The sequence below is a fragment of the Trachurus japonicus genome, chromosome 6, assembly GCF_045865225.1.
Source record: "Trachurus japonicus isolate A0001 chromosome 6, Traja_1.0".
Lineage (NCBI taxonomy): Eukaryota > Metazoa > Chordata > Actinopteri > Carangiformes > Carangidae > Trachurus > Trachurus japonicus.
The window spans coordinates 14463765-14483627 of NC_140912.1; the positions used below are offsets into that span (position 1 = coordinate 14463765).

The 19863-nt window shown below is 42.7% G+C and overlaps 1 protein-coding gene across 4 annotated transcripts in view; it reads left to right on the forward strand.

Moving 5' to 3' along the window:
- The window catches only part of tln2b (talin 2b), an 82474-nt gene that overhangs the window by 34317 nt on the left and 28294 nt on the right, over positions 1–19863 (forward strand). For all 4 annotated transcript variants that reach the window (XM_085779122.1, XM_085779123.1, XM_085779124.1 and 1 more), the window contains exons 6-21: positions 379–521; positions 7246–7373; positions 7684–7747; positions 7970–8074; positions 10151–10306; positions 11095–11196; positions 11305–11381; positions 12597–12780; positions 13282–13395; positions 13773–13881; positions 14519–14727; positions 14976–15074; positions 15758–15925; positions 16289–16583; positions 18211–18377; positions 19050–19178. In XM_085779122.1, the coding sequence (XP_085635248.1) occupies positions 379–521; positions 7246–7373; positions 7684–7747; positions 7970–8074; positions 10151–10306; positions 11095–11196; positions 11305–11381; positions 12597–12780; positions 13282–13395; positions 13773–13881; positions 14519–14727; positions 14976–15074; positions 15758–15925; positions 16289–16583; positions 18211–18377; positions 19050–19178 (2249 nt within the window). The remainder of the gene's footprint in view (positions 1–378; positions 522–7245; positions 7374–7683; positions 7748–7969; positions 8075–10150; positions 10307–11094; positions 11197–11304; positions 11382–12596; positions 12781–13281; positions 13396–13772; positions 13882–14518; positions 14728–14975; positions 15075–15757; positions 15926–16288; positions 16584–18210; positions 18378–19049; positions 19179–19863) is intronic.

Here is a 19863-nt window from a genome sequence, read left to right on the forward strand (position 1 = left end):
CAACACCATCATCTGGACATGTGCTTTATCACTCAAGTCTAATTTATTGCATGGACAAATCAAAGTTTAATGAAATTACCACTGTTATCTTTTGCCCAGAGGACATCAATTAAATTTTGAAACATGTGAATATATAAATCACCCTCCTAACTTTGGCTGAAAACTAGCTTTCGTCTCAGCGGAAAATAAAGCAAACGGCAGTGTTTCACTTCTCCGTGATTAATGTGGTAAATTGTCTGTCTAAGCTGATCTTGTCTTGTCTGAACGGCCTGGTTAATTTCACCGTCAGTACCCCGCTCTGGTAACATCTTTGTTAAGTGAATGTGTATTCATTTCAGTGCATGTGGTAACGAGAGTGTGTGCTTATTGATTGGGCAGTGAATTGGCTGGACCACAGCAGGACCTTCAGAGAGCAAGGAGTGGAGGAGAGCGAGATTCTGCTGCTCAGGCGCAAGTTCTTCTACTCGGACCAGAACGTGGACTCGCGGGACCCTGTTCAGCTAAACCTGCTCTATGTTCAGGTAAACCAGATGCGCACACCTTTGTGCTGACAAAGCAACAAACGCTGCAGGTACAGAGGTGACGGAGGCCTATTTTTTGCTGTTGCAGCCCATGCTGTAAAAAATGAGGCCCAAGCAGACCAGCATATGACTCATACTGCAGGTTTTTGGGGTGGTTCTTTGAATGTTTCTCCGAAGAGACAACAGGAGTGTACTGTAATTACACTCAATAACTATGTTTTAGCCTGCATCTAACATTTGGGCCAGGTCTGGACAGACTGAAATATGGTTAGCTCAGATGTGGTGCAGACAGGTTTGCCTTGATTCATGGTTCTGCTGTACAGTGTCACAGCAATATAAATCTTTGCACAAGAAGGCAAAGCTTTGATTCCAGATGTTAATACTTTGCATTTTGTCAAGGTGATGTCAGAACAGAGGAAAACACCCAGATATGATCACCTTAAGAAGTTGTTAAATGTCCATCAGATGTGGAGTAACCTTAGCATACATTTGGAGCTGTGTTTGTGTCCACCTGATGAACCTACTGTAAGCCCATATTTAGCTCTGGTCAGAAACGTTTTCAGCTCTTTATCTGGTAAAGTCTAGCTAGCCACCTAGGCTAGTGGCTTACTGTACTTCTTATGTCTTATCAAAGATAGTCTACAACTATAAGATGGCCCATTACAAGCTGCGCCAATGACATGAAATGGTACACTTCCTGTCTCCTAAGTAGGCGTGGTCGCCCGTACCACCACCTCATTTCAAAGTGTTGTGAACGTGTGTGTGGATGGATAAATGTTGTCAGTAGAAGTACTGTAAGGGAGCTTTTTATATTTTCTTCTGCCTACGTTAGATATGTACAGCTAACAGTCATATTTAGCATTATGAAAATTTGTTAGCGAGGGCCTTCGCAGACGTTTGTTGATGTTACCTAAGAGATCTGTGCCAGGGACAACGTTTATTTTCTCATGATTTGTATGTCTGAAATTTGCCATTTTAGTGTCAAAATGTTTAGAAGAGATGTGGCTTGTGAAAAATGAGTCCAATATTTACTTTGATGAAAGAATCGACCATAATCACACATTTACTGCTGGCTAGTTAGCGCACAGGAGCCTCACAATATCTTTGTCGTTGAGAGTATCAGCCTGATGCTGTGTGAAATAACACTGATGAGGGTGGAGAGAGATCACCAGAACAGTACATTTGCAGACAGTAAAACCAAAACAACAAGCTTAAAGACGCCAAAGAGCCGAGTGGGGCTGCAGAGTTGGGTGATAACTCAATATGAATTTGTCATTACAAACGACCCCTTTCACATTACTTATAGTCAGTGTTGGGCATGTTACATTTAAAAAGTAATTAGTTATAGTTACTAGTTACTTTCCCCAAAAAGTACATGAGTTAGTAACTGAGTTACTACATTATAAAAGTAAATAATTACCAGGAAAAGTAACTACTGCGTTACTTTTTTTATATAAAGATCAAATATGTCAAATTACTTGGATTCGCCTTCCTACCCCCCTCCCCAAGAGTCCTGCTCATGCCGTCTTATGATGGCTCTTCCTCTGCCATCAGGCGGTGATCGACCTTGACTCTCCATGACCACCGCACATACTTAAATAAACGGAAACAATGCGTCGGCTCTGTAAACAGGAAGAAGTAGGCTACACTGCAGCTTGCCAAAGATGGATTCAACGTACAGTACCATATTGTAAAGGTAACTGAGTTCCCATTTCCTGTCTCTCTCTGGACTGTGCTTTCCATTAAAGGCGTAAAAAGCCCAAAAAATATACATTAAAAAAGTTAGTTAAGTTCCTCCATGAATTCCTACCATCACTCTGCTCTTTTTGTTATATAATTATCCACTACAAACACACAGTGTTCTCCATACGTACATGTAATCAGTGGAACTGTTGCTGTTTGTGAATTTGACATGGCCTGATTTACCCGTGTCTATACTGTAGGTTGGACACATGAAAAGGATAATGTGAGGATGGACACAGCTATAGTGCAGCATAGACCAGTTTCCCTTCCTATATCTGATGAGATGGCATTGATTTTTTTCTTTTTATTTTTAACTCAGAAAAACATTTCTGCTGCATTGGAGATAAATAAGTAGAGGTAATAACCCATTCATTTGTTGAGACATGTCTCACTCTGTCACCTTAAAATAGAGTTTCCATCTGCCTTTCTCTTCAATTCACATTTTACACTGATGGAAATATTCAATTTTGTAGCCACACCATTTCCGCAAATGGAGATACTCAAGTTGTTTTGTGCATCATTTCATACGCTTTTTCCCCAAATTTAATCTTGACATTTTTCAGTCTCCATGGAAACTTTAGGATCCTCACAGCAACTTCAAATTCTGTGGGTTTGAACAATGGCCGGCTGCACAGCACGACTGACCAGCTAGTGACTTGAGAAGGTTTTGTCAGTGATGTAGCGGTTGTTTTTGAAGTGTAGGAGTTTTGGGTGGCAGTGAGTTACATCACCATTTAAACACTTCCTGTTGTTGGTGGGTTTTTGTAGCATAGATGTGGTAAGGCTCAGTTAGCGGCAAGAAGTGTGGAGTTATGAGTGGATGAGCAGTGATGTGTGTTTATTAAGTTGGTTTTCTTTTCTCTTGCTGTGTCTCTATCCATCTCTGGCAGTTGCTATTTCTACTACAGTAGCTCTGCAAGCAGAGGGTCCCTGCAGAGGGTCCCTGCAGGAGGGAGGGAGGGGGGGGTTCCCTGATGGGGGTCAGTTAATTCCCCTTCCATACTAGTCAGCAGGGTTTACTCACTGCACACACCACTGAGTTCACATTAGACTGTCAAGGAGAGGAGAGGAGAGCTCCCCACCTGACACCTGGACTCAAACAACAGGGTGGAGTAACCACACACACACACACCCACCCACACACACACAAACTATATTTTTTGAAAAAGAATTACTCAGAGATGATTGAATACCTTCCAACACATAAACACAGCCCTGAACACTGCTCAGAGATACATACCATGTCTAAAATATGTAAAATCATTGTCTCTCAGCCTTTTCACTGCTGCCTCTATAAAACGTCTTCATAAAAGACAGCCAGCCCATCCTCTCTGTCTATCTGTTTCTGTTTTTGCTTCTGCTTTTCTTCCCCCCTGTTTCCTTCCCTTGTCTCCACTCCTGCTCCATCTCCTACACATTCTGACATAATCGCACACATCCCCACCCTCTTACCCTGGCACACATTACAGCGCAGCGCATATCATGCTCTCCTCTCAACACAGACTCATATTTCCTTTCACAATAACATCCCCGCCCGCTGCCCCCGCCTCCATTTGCCTCTCTGTTGCCCTTCCCCATCTATCTTTCCCTCGTTCGCCTTCTCTCTCTCTCGCTCTCCCTCCCTCCCTCTCTCTCTCTCTCTCTCTCTCTCTCTCTCTCTCTCTCTCTCTCTCTCTCGCTCTCTCTCACACACACACACACACGGATTGTTACACAGGCAGATCACAGAGACTCTTCGCATGGCAGTGGCTCTAATTTGTCACTGTGTTAAAAAGGCCAAACAAAGCCAGAAGAGAGATCCCCAGCAGAATGGAACACACCCCAGGCTTCTTCTCTCCATTCTTCCCATTCTTTCATGCACTCTCCATTTCACCCTCCCTCCATTTTCCTCTTTAACATCCTTCATCATTCACAATTCCTGTGATTCCCAGAACCTCAGCAGTATAGAGTAATTGAATTCGGATTGTGCGGATGATGACATTACTGCTGGCATTTCTTTGACAGAGCATCCCTCAGAATCAGCAATGATCTCAAATGTTTATTAATGATTTGAAGCTTTCATGATTTCACACACACATACACACATATATATGCACACACATACTGTAATGGAGGCTCTGCCAGTAACAGACTAATCTTCTTTACTACCCGACCACTCCCTTTCTGTCATGTACTTGTGCTAAGACCAGGATCAACATCCATTGCAATAGCATCGCTATGTGTGTCCTGCTCTTTCGCTTTTACTTTCGCTCACATTAATTGATTTTTAAATGAAACTTGCTGAACCATGAGACGCTGTTGTAGAATCATCTTCATCTTTTAGGTTGTATAAAACTGTGATTAAAGGTGTTTATAAGGTTTGTAAGGTGTAGAATCCACTATACAGTAGTGCTTTTTCAGCTAAGGACCTTCTATCTCACAGGTCACATAGATTCATCCTGTTGCTACAGGTATGTAAGAGTTTGTGATAGCATATTAGCAGCTTTTGGAACATTTTGTACTTTATTGGAAAATGGACAGCGCAGAGAAATAGATAAAGAAGGGTCAGGTTGGATTTGAACCAAGCAATTCAAGTTTCTTACTGTAGTTAACTAATACATCAGAATGACCCCCAGTTCATCTTTTCAAACATTTAAGACTATTCCTCACACAAAACTGTGTCATCTAAGTCATGAACTGTTGATGAAAATGCTCTATTCACTGGTCTATTAGTATCCGTCCCGATCGAACGCCGCGCTGTGCATTCAGTTGCTTTAGCATATCCCTACGTCAGCATTTATTTTTATGTTTGCATTATACTCTGTGTGCTCTGCTGGGCCGGGGTGGACTTGTTGACCTCATTGTTGTAGCCCCAGGCTGTATGTGTCACAGCTTCTGATGTCTTGTGCTTCACTTCCACTCATGCAGCTCTATTAAAATGTCCCAGAACCAGTGCCTGTATCACTTGTCGTATCTGCTATGAGAAAATCAGGGACTGGCCTCACTGTATTGTAACGTTGTAAAATTATCTGGCCAAACATTTGACCAAATAGAGGAACTACCTCTTTGCAGACAAAGTGACCCAGACAATGATCAATTCAAAGTCAATAGTAAACTTCACTCTCTGTGGTGAAACCCATTATGATAGCAAAGCCAAACTAAATAAAATAAAATACAGCATATTGTAAACAAAGCAACATGTACTGTATTTTGGCATGGGAGCGTTAACCAGATACTTTGTCACTTTATTCTGCTGAGACACAATTGACAACACTGTCTCACAGAACCTTCTCTGTTAAATTAAGCTCTCTAAACATGTGCAAAAAAAAAGTGCATTTCTTATGACTTTTTCATGGATTACAGTGAAACGGGTTAGTTACATCCTTGTATGCGTTATTCTATTAGACTAGTACTGTATCTAGTTTTCTGAACCTCTATGTGTGAGACGTCACTTCTGGATCGACTGAGTCAACTGTTTGGATGCTCTCTCTTGGATAATGACTCCTTCATCTTATCACCAGTAATGGATGATGAGAGTAACACCTAATAAAATGCATCCTTTACTGACAAAGTGCCAGGAGCTAAAGCTGAGGATGCATCTGCACAACCTTGATAACCTGTTTACATTTAATGGTATCTCGGTTTCTGTCAGTGTACTTCAGCTCGCCCATTTGAGCCTCTTTAGAACTAGAATATGCTAGTACACATTTATGCATGAGCCCATTACATACTGTATGATAACACAAAACCAAGATACTCCACAATCCTGATGATTATAACATACTAGTGTGCATGCAAAACACTAATTATGAAGAAAAAGTACCTCTGCATCAGTGGGTCAAGTTGTAAAGAATATGCAAATCTACACTACTCTACAAGGAACTAGAGGCCCACTGATAAATTAATTGCACTCTAACCAACCTGCGTTCACCAAGAAAACCCCATTTCATCATTTCAACGTTGCGATTTAGTTCTTCCACCATCCCTTTGCATCTTACTTCAGAATAATACAGAGTAGTAAGGCAAAGCAGCGTGAATGGCATGTGTGAGGGCTAATTTTAGAGTGTCTTCTTGTGTTCAGTAAGAGCTTATGTACTCCACTGTGAATTGCACTGGGGAAAGGACTTGATTGTGAGTGGAGGAGATTGTTGTCCTCATTACAGCAGTAAGCTGCTGCTTAGTTTTTCATTGATGTAATGGGACGTAAGAATGAGTCAAGTCCACGCTGTGCGCTGATATGCTAATGCTAAAAGCGCTGATGGAGCCTTTCTCACTGTCAGCAAGGCCTCTCGGCTTTTGGAGCCATTAATTTTGCAGCAGCACACTAGAAAGAGAGAGTGAGAGAAGACAGACAGAGGGAGAGACAGAGTGGCAGAGCAGACTGCCCCCTGGAGAAAACAGCACACACTGACAACCATTTGAAAGATGTCAACAAAGGCTTCTGCCTTTCGATCTACCTAAATGGTGAAGATAATGTAGACAGCCTGGCTGAAAGTGCACAGAAACATAAGTGATGTCTCAGCAGCTCCAAACTCCAGACATTTGCTCAGTTTCTGTCATTAGATTTCTAAACAACATGTACAGTAGAGGGCCGTTCCATAATGCAGATGACGAGACATCGCAATAGACTGATGCATTTCCTGTAATGTCTTTTCCTCTTTAATAACACGTAATGGGCTGTAATGACACTGTTGGAGTGGTTACGTTCAAAAGCCGGCAGAATGGCTTTTATTGTCGCAAACAAATCTTGTTTGGCTCCCCAGCGTGGCAGAGTCTCAGTTATGATGCTCCTGCACTAGATATACACTTAGTCATTCACTTAGAAGACATCTTCTCTGGAGCCACGGTGCATTCAAAGCACACAATAAGAGCTCATTACGGAGCTCTGCTGCGTGAATTTTGGATAACTCTCATGCCTTTGTAGTTGTATCCTTTTCCTGGATGTGTGCTTCTTCCTCTCACTTACCCTCTCTCTTCTCCCCCCTCCTCATGTCTCCTCCAGGCTAGGGATGATATATTGAATGGATCCCACCCTGTCTCCTTTGATAAAGCTTGCGAGTTCGCAGGAATCCAGGCTCAGATCCAGTTCGGACCCCACGTGGAGCACAAGCACAAGCCCGGATTCCTGGAGTAAGCTTTCCTCCTCAACAAGATCATGTACATTAAAAACCAACATTCACAATGAGTCTGCATGGTGCATTGTGCTTTCACCATGTCCACAGCTGCACATATGCTGTGGTTATCTCCTGCTTCAATGCAGGCTGTTTCTTCAGGGATTTCCTCTGGTGGAAAGCTCAGGGGTGATGTCAGCTGTTACAACTGTTTTCTGATATGTAGGCAGTAGGGCAAGAATGACCTCATATGTAGAGGAATGCTAACAGAAAAGGAAATGCCTGTAGCTCAAAAGAGTAACCATGTAAAAATGTTATTATCTCCATAGCCTGAAGGAGTTCCTACCCAAAGAGTACATCAAGCAGAGAGGGTCCGAGAAGAAAATATTCCAAGTATGTACATTACATCGCCTGAATGTTGCTTTTAAGTAAATATAGTGTGTTAGAAACTGTGTTCTGCCCCGTGGGAATTGTAGTAATTTGTTCTCTGTTAAGGCACAAATTGGCAAGGTACAAAACATGCACATCACAGCATTTCGAGTATCAACATGTTAATGTACATATGGAAGAATCAGGCGACATATGTTGGAGATGTAACTGCTGTCGTTTCACCAGGATCATAAGAACTGTGGAGAGATGACGGAGATTGAGGCAAAAGTGAAGTACGTGAAGCTGGCAAGGTCCCTGCAGACGTACGGCGTGTCCTTCTTCCTGGTGAAAGTAAGAGAGAGAAAATGTGTTCACAGATTTACTGCATACATTAAAGTCACGAGCACAGCAGACAATAAGCCCACATTCCCAACAAATGTGATTTCTGCCTCTTAAAGCATAATTACACCTTGGATATTTTTCTTCAGGCCACCATTTCTGTTAGTTATTGTAGCACTTTACTGACCTAATTTACTGCATGTGATCTTAGCATGCATAAACAAACAAAAACGCAGAAGAGACACAAACAGTCAGATGATCATACAGGTTGTAAACGAGCCCCAAGGTAATCTGAATTTATTTGAAAAAGGAAACAAAGGCACGTTTTGTTTTACCTCCAAATAAAGGGGTGGATAATATGGAGCTAAACGGTTGGTTTGTATACAAGTCTCATCTTCAGACTGCTTGTGTGCCCTATTTAATTTGGTTGTAGTAAAGTTGCTACATTTGTTTATCACTTACACACTAATTCACTTAGAGCACAGTGTTATCATAAATTATGTAAATGAGGGACATCACTATGAATGAGTTGTAATAAACTAGAATTTTCCTTTAATAATTACTGAGCGCTATCAGTTTAATGACACAACTGGATGTGGAAAACAGGCACTTAATGGTTCTGTGCCGATGAGTGGCAGCTGTGAGAAAGCAGTTCTGATATACACTCCGCTGTCTAACAGGTATGAAAGCCCGTTGAAAACTCCAAAAACCCCATTATCACAACAAATCAGCGGCTTCAGAGTGAAAGCTTGTGCACTTGCTGTTCAGCAGCACACTCAGTGCTGTGAAATACTTGTGACAATAGCAATTCTGTTCTGTTCTGGTTTGGCGAACACAAAAGTGGAATGGAAGTGCGGCATGCGGATGGGATGAAGTCGCACCAGCAGGTATTATAAAAGCTCTCTGGTGGCAGCCCAAGCAGGGAGGAAAAAGAGGAAGAGCGCAGTTGTCTACTGGGCTCTTAATGGACGATAAATGGAATATTTGGCCCCACAGTTAAAGCAGACTGCAGGGTTCAGATTATCTTTGTGTGTGTGAGTGCGCGTGCACCTCGGTGTGCGAGCCTCCGATGAGGAGATGTACTGATGGAGATTTCAAAACACTGTTAAATAATTCACTCCAGCTGCACTCCGCTCTCGATGCTAACAGAGGCAAAAGCACAGACCAGGCTTTGTTGAAGCAGATCTGAGAGTTTGTTGTAAACCTTCTATTTCTCATCTGGCAGACTTGAATCACTCCAGGTTCTCATGTTGGAAATACTGTACATGGGAAGTAAATACGTCTGTAAATGTGTGTGTATGTGTGACCTCTACTCTATTGTAATGTGTTGCACAAGCAAACAATAATCAAGGTTAACTATTTAAAATAACATAATACCTCAGCTTGACCACTTTAGATTAGAAAACCAAGCTTCCTGCTTGAATATAGCGTCGATACTTGTGACAATCAACTAATGTAAAATAAAACAATGGATGTTTTTAATAAACCTTCGTGTGAAGATATCGCGAACCCTCAGATAATGTTATCTGTCCTTGGGTTTAAGAGGCCTGACCCCAAAAGCCCTTCCACTTATTGGCCTTTGTTCCATTCTCAGTCCTCTCCAGTGATAAGAAAGGAAAATAAAAAGCCTGGAAACGTAAAATGTATATATTTTTGAACTCCTCTGTGTCCACATTCAGTTAATTCCTGTGTCGTCCTCTGCAGCCCTGGAGGGGAGCCAAGTGTAGGCTCGGTCTCTAAAGTGAGCTGTAATAGATTTTCAGTGGGCAGAGAGTGGAGGGCACTGGAGCTGGTCAGGCAGACAACGCTGGTGAAAGCACCATGCTGGTGGTGCTGACAGTGACTAAAGCCTGTGGAGACCCTGCTCAATAAAGCAGCGGTTAAACAAGGCTGAACTCTGCTGGGTCACTTCACAACTGCCCTTCTCCCTCCTCCGTTAGGGGGCTTCAAGCCGCGGGGCGCAGCATGTGTTATTACAGCGGCGCAGGCCGAATGGCACAACAATTTTGCATTCGCACCTTGAATGAATCATCTGTGTGGGTGTTTAGCACCGACATAAATGTTGCTTGATGTTGTCCTCTCTGACAGGAAAAGATGAAGGGTAAAAATAAGCTGGTGCCACGGCTGCTGGGGATAACCAAAGAGTCGGTGATGCGAGTGGATGAGAAGACGAAGGACGTGGTGCAGGAGTGGCCTCTGACAACAGTCAAGAGATGGGCCGCCTCCCCGAAGAGCTTCACCCTGGTACGGTGCAACCATCTGCCTCAGCACTAGTTAGACTGTCAGATGTTGGACCCTCCTAATCCTATGCACATATTCAGTTATTCTGTGTGGCATGTGATTTACACAGCCTCACATCACATATTCAATCTTCTCCCCACTTTTCATTTTCCAATACAAACAGCATCCGTAAAAAAAAATAGTTGAGACCTCCAACTCCATTATTGAATGTTTTCAGCATGCTACCCAGCCATTTCATCTGAGTTAACAATAGATGCCTGGAGAGGAACGTGCAGAATTTGGATGTATTATTTATCTGAAAGCTTTTTCAATTTTCTTTACCAGCTGTTGGCAGTAGCACTGTCTGTCTTATGTTTCGTATTGGAGCGGAGTACTCAATTTAAAGATTAATAGATTATGCAAATTTTAAAAAAAATACTCTCAGGTGTATTTGCTAACAATGATTTAGACAAAAAAAATATTCACCCTTGTGATTCTGCCGAATGCTTTGAAGTGAGCAGTTTGGAGATTCACCACACCTCATTTTTAATCAGCTCTTTAGAGGAATAGGGCCATAGAAGCCAGTCAGCTCTTCTTTTTGTCAGGTAGGCTATAGAAATGATGAAGATGCTGCCAAGATTATTCAGAACCTCTGTGCCACTAAGGCATTTTTTATATTTTATCTGCAAGCAGACTGTGAGGTTCTTATCAGGTATAGAATATGTTATCAGTGCCAAAGAAAGAGATAGATGTTAAAATACTGTAACCTGATTGAAATGATGAATCTCTGCCATCTTTTTTGCATTACAAAGGATTTTGGGGAGTATCAGGAGAGCTACTACTCTGTCCAGACCACAGAGGGGGAGCAGATATCCCAACTCATTGCAGGTTACATCGACATCATTCTCAAAAAGGCAAGTGATTGAAAAATTAAAGTGAAGCTCTTTGAATTAGTAACACACACACACAGCTCTTTATGCCTGCACTATTTGCTGTGATGTCCGTGGCTCTGCTCTCCACAGAAGCAGAGTAAGGATCGCTTTGGCCTTGAGGGAGATGAGGAATCCACCATGCTGGAGGAATCTGTTTCCCCCAAGAAGTGAGTAGTGCTCATGTATCATCGACTGTATTGGCTGTGCAGAATGCTGACTGTCCCTATTCTGTGCGCACAGTCCGGTTATTCCTGGTGAATTTAAACCTTGTTGTTTAATTGTGCATGCAATTACATTTCTCCCAGTGTAGTGCCCCCAGGAGGGGTAATGTTAGAATAAAACACAAAAACAGCACTTTGGATTTTAAAATACCACCGTTCTTGATATTCCAAAAGACAATCTGTTAAAGTGCTTGTAGGATTTCTTTATTTTTATAAACACAAAACCTGCCTAAGGGTAAAATCCACTACATTATTATCTTATTTCACAAAAGAATGCTGTGCTGTATCTTAGGAAGGTTAAGCTATTATCTCATTGGAGGCTCTTTTGAATTCATTCATTTTTATTTCGCTATTGTTTGCCGTCTCTCTCGAACAATTTTTCCCATGTACCTTAGTGTCTGATGATGCTCATGGACCACGACTCTATCACACAGAGCTTGGAAATTTGTTGTCACTGGAAATCCACACGACTCTGAGTGAAACCACTCTCTGGCAGAATGGGGCATCATATTCCTGCTGCTCATGGGCCAATTGACTCATGTCGTGGTTCTCAGCACAAAAACATAATTGCCGCCTCTCAAAACAAGCCGTAATTAACCAGTGGAGTCAGGAGCATCTGTTGAGCTGGGTAGGAAAACAGACATTTTTTTCTGTGCGATATCTTTCCTGACGATGTCTACTCACCTTGGGAACAGTTGCTAACAAGCGTGGTAATTGCTTTGATTATAATTTTTGTAATTTTCGTCATCCAACAGTTATGTTATTATGTGGATTAATGATCTGAATTTAAAGAGCCAACGAGTAATAAAAAAAAAAAAAGAGCACCTCTGTGAGCCAGTTTGGAAAGCACACTGCACTGTCTAGACATAGACATAACTATCCTAAAATAGGATCATTTATAATTGATCTGATGAGTTTTCATAAGGATGGAAGATTAGTTCAACAGCACCATGTATACTGTATCATTACAGTGTCTGTAGCCCTGAATGAAATTGGTAATTTTGTCTCTCACTTTGTTTGTCATTATATCACTTGTCTTGTACATGCATGCATCCTGTGTTGAATGCAGATGTGCACTCATAGTGAAACAACTTCATTGACGTGTGTTTAATTATGAAATTCATTGTGCACTTCTTGTCTCTCCCTTTCTCCTTTTTTAAGGTCCACAATTTTGCAGCAGCAGTTCAATCGTGTGGGTCGTGTGGAGCATGGCTCAGTAGCACTTCCTGGTATAATTCGGTCAGGATCCATCGGCGGCCCTGACACCTTTAATATGGGAACTATGCCCTCTGCCCAGCAGCAGATCACCACAGGACAGATGCACAGAGGACATATGCCCCCTCTGGTGAGAAAGAGCATTGGCAATTTACAAGCAAATATGGTGTCTCAGGCAAATGTGCCTACAGTATAGCAAATATACCCTTTGTGTCACCGTATAAATGTGTGGCAGCCAAACAAGGGCCTCTGTGTGCAATTTAACATAGGGAACAGAGGAGATGAGAAAATGATCAGCGCTGTCATTTTTAAAATGTCAGAACACAGTGTTGAGGTCATTCACACATTTTTTATGTAAATCTGATCTGCTGCGTTTGAAATATTGCTCGTGGTCCCTGCTGTCAACACTGAACCGCAATAATAACATGAATATGGCTGTGAGTGAGATAGGGAATGAAATGTGACTTATGCTCACACTAAAAGCCCATCTGTCTCCTGTGGTTTATAGACATTAGATTGCAAGACTGAGAGGTTCACAATTTTGCAGCCGCATATAATGCAGGTTGTGTATTGGGATTGCTTTTGCGTAATAATTTGAACACTGTGTGCCTCTGTTGTTTGTTGTTGCCAGAGTCTAGCACAGCAGGCCCTTATGGGGACCATCAACAGCAGTATGCAGGCTGTGCAGCAGGCCCAATCTGACCTGGGATATGTTGATAATCTTCCTCCACTGGGCCATGACTTGGTGAGTTTCCTCTGTATGCCGGAGATGCAGCAAGGATAGATCAAGTAACAACTCCTTACATCCTTTTATTTATAGCAACTCCTCCTCCTCCACTTTTCTAACCATCGTGAACATGTGCTCTCTGATATCACAACCTCTGGTTTTTGCTCAGCAAAGAGATCTTAGGAAGCATCACATCAAAGTCCGTCATATTTCTCAAATACAATTAAGATGTAGAACTGGCTGTAACTGTGGAGGCTGTATTTAATGTTTCAGTGTTTCCAAAGATGTAGGTGTTACAGCCAGAGTCTTTTAATCCTCCACAAGAAAGTTAATATGAGCTGAAAATCACCCACTATGATGAAAGCTTATAGCTCTCGTTTTCCTCCTCCACAAAGGCATCCAGAGTTTGGGTTCAGAACAAAGTGGATGAATCCAAACATGAAATCCACTCTCAGGTTGATGCTATCACCGCTGGAACAGCATCTGTGGTCAATCTCACAGCAGGTGAGTGCCCAAGAGAAAACTAAACAGCTCAAGGATAGAGTGTAGTATTATTTTCTGTTTTCATTTATTTTTACACCAGAATTCTGTTTTATGGAAACCGTGCTGAACAAGGCTCTGAAGGAGGATATTGTTTATCTTTACATCATTGTATCACAAAGCTGTGAAATGTTTTCCAAGTCAGAGTTAAATGATGATGAGGATCTGCATTATCCATTTTTCCCACTAAATATTTCTGATGATAAATAAATCATGAACTTTTTGCCCCTGAATCTCAACTCACTGGCAACGTCTCTCTCTGCTTCCCATGTTGCTTGGCACAGAGCCAGTCAAGTTCCTGCCAGCCTTTTGCAGGATTTTAATCTCACCTCACCATCTGTTTGGTTGCTCTTACACTCCCTCCACTATCTATTACAAAGTTTTTCTTCTTCACGACCACTTGCTCCATCAACATGCTCATCTCTGTGGAACCGTTTCAGATAGGCTCTAATTATGACACTGATGTGTGTGTTACACAGCATGTGACACATGAGCTGCCCCCCCCTCCCCCGCATTAGTTTAATCAACGTGGCAGAAGCACAGCAAATTATGATGCACAGTGGAGTTGTAATCTGTAATGATGGCCATCCGTTCTCTGCAGGTGAGCCCACCGAGACTGATTACACAGCAGTGGGCTGTGCCATCACCACCATCTCCTCCAATCTCACCGAGATGTCCAAGGGTGTCAAGTTGCTAGCGGCGTTATTGGACGACGAGGTGGGCAGCGGACACAAGCTCATGGGTGCTGCCAGAATGCTGGCAGGAGCTGTATCAGATCTGCTCAGATCTGTTGAGCCCGCAGCTGCTGAGGTGAGACGGCCACCGATTATTCTACTGAACTGGACTTCATCCTCTATTGTCATCACGGTAGCCATAAAGCCACATACAGCGTTAAACCGCATGCTGTCCTTGTTATCAGTGTCCCAGTGAAGATATATTACAGAAGGGTTTTTCTGTGATGGTTTTGATCCAGAAGTCTGTTTTAGATAATTCATGGAGGCCTGTGTGAGAACGGGCCAGGCCTGTGTAATGAATGTGGTGATGTCATCTTCATGCAGCCCAGACAGACGGTGCTGACTGCGGCAGGAAGCATCGGACAGGCCAGCGGGGACCTGCTCCGTCACATGGGGGAGGGCGAGACCGATGAGAAGTTCCAGGTTGGACGCCACCCACTCACTGTTTCTATGACACGGCCGGCCAAACAGGAAGACACACACATATTCTCAGGCCCCGCTTTGAAAAAATGTCAATACAGACTTATGTAATCACCTCCAGCTTTATTATTAGACTGTTACTTTATGTTGATTTGATCACAAACTGTCCAAAGGTGAACTGTTATTATTATTATAATAATTATATACAGTGTATCAGACATCCATTAAGTCAAGGTTATCTGTAGCCTTTGCCATCAGTCTCGGGTATTATTTTATATCTGAATTCATTTCCCTGCTGCATACACATTTTTTATTCCCTGGATGTCTCCTCACAGCCTTTAGTGTTAATCCCAGGAGGGCTTGTATATTATCCACATTCTTGGCCTCGTGGACATTAAGCCGGCGCTCTCCCAGTATATCAAGATTACTGTAGTCTGTAATCCATTACCTTTGCTTAATAACGCAGATAGAACTTATTATTCACATCCTAAAATTCATAATCACTCGTTGCCCCTTGCTTGAGGTACCTAAACTGCTACACTCCTGTTCCTCTGTGCATTAGTTGTCCAGTGTCCCCACTATATCATCCAAACAAAATGAGTTTACCTTGTTTACTTGTTTCCTCCTGGTCACATGTGCGCAGCTGTGCTGTGTTTCAGTGAAGGACGTTGATTAATATGTTGCAGGACACCCTGATGAATCTGGCCAAAGCAGTGGCCAATGCAGCTGCTATGTTAGTCCTGAAGGCCAAGAACGTGGCCCAGGTGGCCGAGGACACCATATTGCAGAACCGGGTGATCGCAGCTGCCACTCAGTGTGCCCTGTCCACTTCACAGCTGGTAGCCTGCACCAAGGTACTGATCTAAAACTTGTCCGTCTCCACATCCAAGTAGGTAAAGGACATACCGACGGGGTGGGAACCCCCTGTAGTGACAGTGTACCACACTTGAGCTTTGTTAGATTTTACTTTAGAAATATGCAATGTTGAACCTTTTTGAAATTCAAAAACGTTTTTTTGTGTCATATCTTGAATGTAGTAAGTGATTCAGAAACTAATGAATAACCATGAAACCATGTTTCATTTTAAAAGACTCCATTGTTATTCTTGGTAAGATTAAAGTATTACCATAGATATAGTCTGTATAATATCTCCGTATAGTAGTTCTCAATTATTGTAATTCATCTTGAGCCTCTGCCAATGACTGTGTGCGGTGCAGGTGGTGAGTCCCACCATCAGCTCCCCAGTGTGTCAGGAGCAGCTTGTTGAGGCCGGGAAGCTGGTGGACCGTTCGGTGGAAACCTGCGTCAAAGCTTGCCGCTCGGCCAGCGACGACGGCGAACTGCTGAAGCAAGTTGGGGCGGCAGCTGGCGTGGTGAGCCAGGCCCTCAGCGATCTGCTGCAGCACGTTCGCCACTACGCCAGCTGCGGAGAGCCTATTGGACGCTACGACCAGGCCACGGACACAATCATGAACGTGACGGAGAACATTTTCACCTCCATGGGTGACGCTGGTGAGAACAAAAAGATGTTTGTGAGAGAAATGCCTCAGATTGGAGTTGTTTGGTGTCTCCTGAGTTTATCCAGACCTGTTTACGCAGAATCAGGTGGAGTTTAATTAATACCTATCATGACTGCGTCAGAGGGCAGCGATCTTAACAATCCAGCTGAAACATTTTTCAAAGCTCAGGCTATTTCTCATGCTTTAAGCCACGAGGCTGAAGAATTTCCAAACCCTGCCAATTCTCAAGGGGTTGTAGGAAACATGTCATCCAAAACCACTACAGAGCTCTCAATCTGGTCCCAATCAGCATCAGGGAGGCTTTGAAAGTTAAAAGGAAACACATGACCTGGGCATTTTTGGAAGGACAAACTTTTTTCTCCAATAAATCTACGAGGGGAAAAAAAAGACTTCATAGACTTCTCTGGGTGAGTTATTTCAAGCTGTAGGTGGGTGTTTGGGAAACACAGGTTTTTTATAGCAGGTGTGTGGGGAGATGGTACATATATTCAGACTTTCATTTGTGCGGGAGAAGATGACTCACTAGAAACCTTCAGCTTTAAGAGTACATAAAGGTGAAACAGTGATGCGACTACCGAGAGTTTCTTACTGATGCATGCACCAATGGCGGGCTTTACGATCATACACTCAACTGTTATTTCTACTTGAATATTGATCCCTTTTTAACATCTGCAACACTGTCCATAATACAACCAAAGACTTACTGAATATACAGGAGGAGTCTTGGGAGGAGTTAAGTCACTGGATTATAAAGATAGACATTGCCATTGGTCGTTTTATCTCTACAGCTTCTTCAATTTAATATTCCAAAAGATCAGTTTTTCACCATATACTGTACATATACTTGGAGGCACAGTGGTGCGTTGGTTACCACAGTTGCCTCACAGCAAAGACATTCTGGGTTTGAACCTACCACCTTCCTCCCAAGTTTTGGTAATTGGTGACTCTAAATGTGATCATGACTGGTTGCTCTGATTAGATTAGATTAGAAAACTTTATTGATCCCCAAGGGGAAACTGCTTTGCCACGCAATAAAAACACAAACATCCACTTAACAAACAATACAAACAGTATTGGTAGTGGTAGTCTCTGCACGTCTGTGCTGTGGTAGACTGGCAACCTGTCCAATGTGTACCAGGTCCTCGCATGAATGATTACTGGTATTGCGAGATGAAATTACAGATCTGATAAAGGACATCATTCATTTTTCACACACCTTTAATGCACATTTGTCAGGACAAATGAGGTGCTGTTGGCAGTTGAAACTTGCAAATATGTTTAGGCTGCAGACACACTAATCCATCACTGACCTGACACTAATTTGACAGTGTGTGCAGCTGTTTTTGTCACTTTGTTTAAGAATGATTTTGTCAAGAAACGCCTCTTCCATTTTATTGTTTAAATGGATGCAGACAAGTTTCAAAGTTCTGCCTGTCAAAGTGGATACAAATGTACAACAGGGTTCACAGCAAACAAATCGTCAGCGCCAAATCAGCGTTTCAGCACAAACTGAATGGGTTTGTCTCCTTGCTGCAATTGTAGTTGATAATCTTGACGTTTTGTGTGTGGCATTTGCTACTGTGTGTTTATGTGCTGTATATTTGTGTTTGTGTGAACAGGTGAGATGGTACGTCAGGCCAGGGTGTTAGCCCAGGCCACCTCTGACCTGGTCACTGCCATGAGATCTGATGCGGAGGCAGAAGTAGATGTTGACAACTCCAAGAAACTGTTGGCGGCAGCCAAACTCCTGGCTGATGCCACAGCTCGGATGGTGGAGGCTGCTAAGGTCAGAGTGTAACAGGTTTACTCTCCCAATGTAATATATGACATCATTACATTACTTGATATAAAGAAACATTTCTCATTGATTTAACCTTATTGCAAACAATATGTTTGACCCACAACTGATATTGTGCATTTTATTCTTGAGCACCTCTGTGTTGCATGTCTAATGCAGCAATGGATGCATGAAAATGAAACCAACTGAATTGCTTCCATTTGATAGAATACACATTTTGGCATTACTGTGAGCGCTAACTACCAGCATCATTCACATCCAAAATGAAAGGGTGCAGCATCAGTGGCTCTTAATAAGCCCCTGGCACTGTCGAGGAGGAGATTATCAGTGTGAAATAACCAAGCAAGTGAATCGCTGCTTATGGCTCGTTAGATGTTTTTGATCTGTGACACATTAATCACCACATCACTGCCATTATCAAAGAGGAAGTGGGAATCTGGCACTGACGGTTTCCCTGGAAACTGTCAGAAAGCAGACAGAGCTAAATGCCTCTTTGTATCTATTGTGCAATGTGTATAACCAGAGTTGTTAAACTCTCATTGCTGCAGTCTGATAGCTATAGTTATACACTGTATACATGTGTCATCATCACATGTGTCTGTGTGTGCAACTGCATGTATGCCTGGATGTGTGTGTTTTACTGTGTTTATGTGCCCTCAGGGGGCGGCTGCCTACCCAGAGAATGAGGACCAGCAGCAGAGGCTCAGGGAAGCAGCAGAGGGGCTCCGTGTTGCCACTAATGCGGCAGCTCAGAATGCAATAAAGAAAAAACTGGTAAACAGACTGGAGGTGAGTCACACGAGTTAACTGTTCTCATCTTTGTGTTGTCTGACCTTGAGCTTAACCCACATAAACTCTCTTTACCAGCAAAGATGTCATGCAGATATGTCCATGTTTTGACATTTTATTGACAAATGAAATATACACCAGAAATTAAAATGGTTCAACATTCATGTACCGTATGTGCAAATATGATCCATTTAGTATTTGTCTGTGTTATTTCTCTTTGCTCTAGGAGTGAGCTCTAAATCCCATTAGTGCTGTGAATGAACTATCTGCTTTTAAAGATCTGTGTGTAGCCCTCGGTATCAATTTGCCCCTAATGACCAGCCCCACTCTCAGTTCCAGAGCGCCCAATGTCCAATTTCCCAGGCACATAAACTGTGCATTACCCAGTGCTGGGATCAGCCTGCTATCAGACACACATCTCAGTCCGCCTCCTTGCATCAGATGGTCACAGTAATGGTGCTAATGGTCGCCTCCATCAAGGAAGTGTGTGAGCCAGTGAAGACCAAAGTGTCATGAATCTGCAAGTGTGCCATGTAGCAATTAGCACAGGCCCCTTGAGACCCCATTAATTTCACCTGTTGTCTCACTGACATTATTTACCATGCAAGCAAATACAGTATTCTGTATAGGACCTATAAATATCAGAAGCATGCTACGCCACTGACAGAAAATCTCCTTACCCATC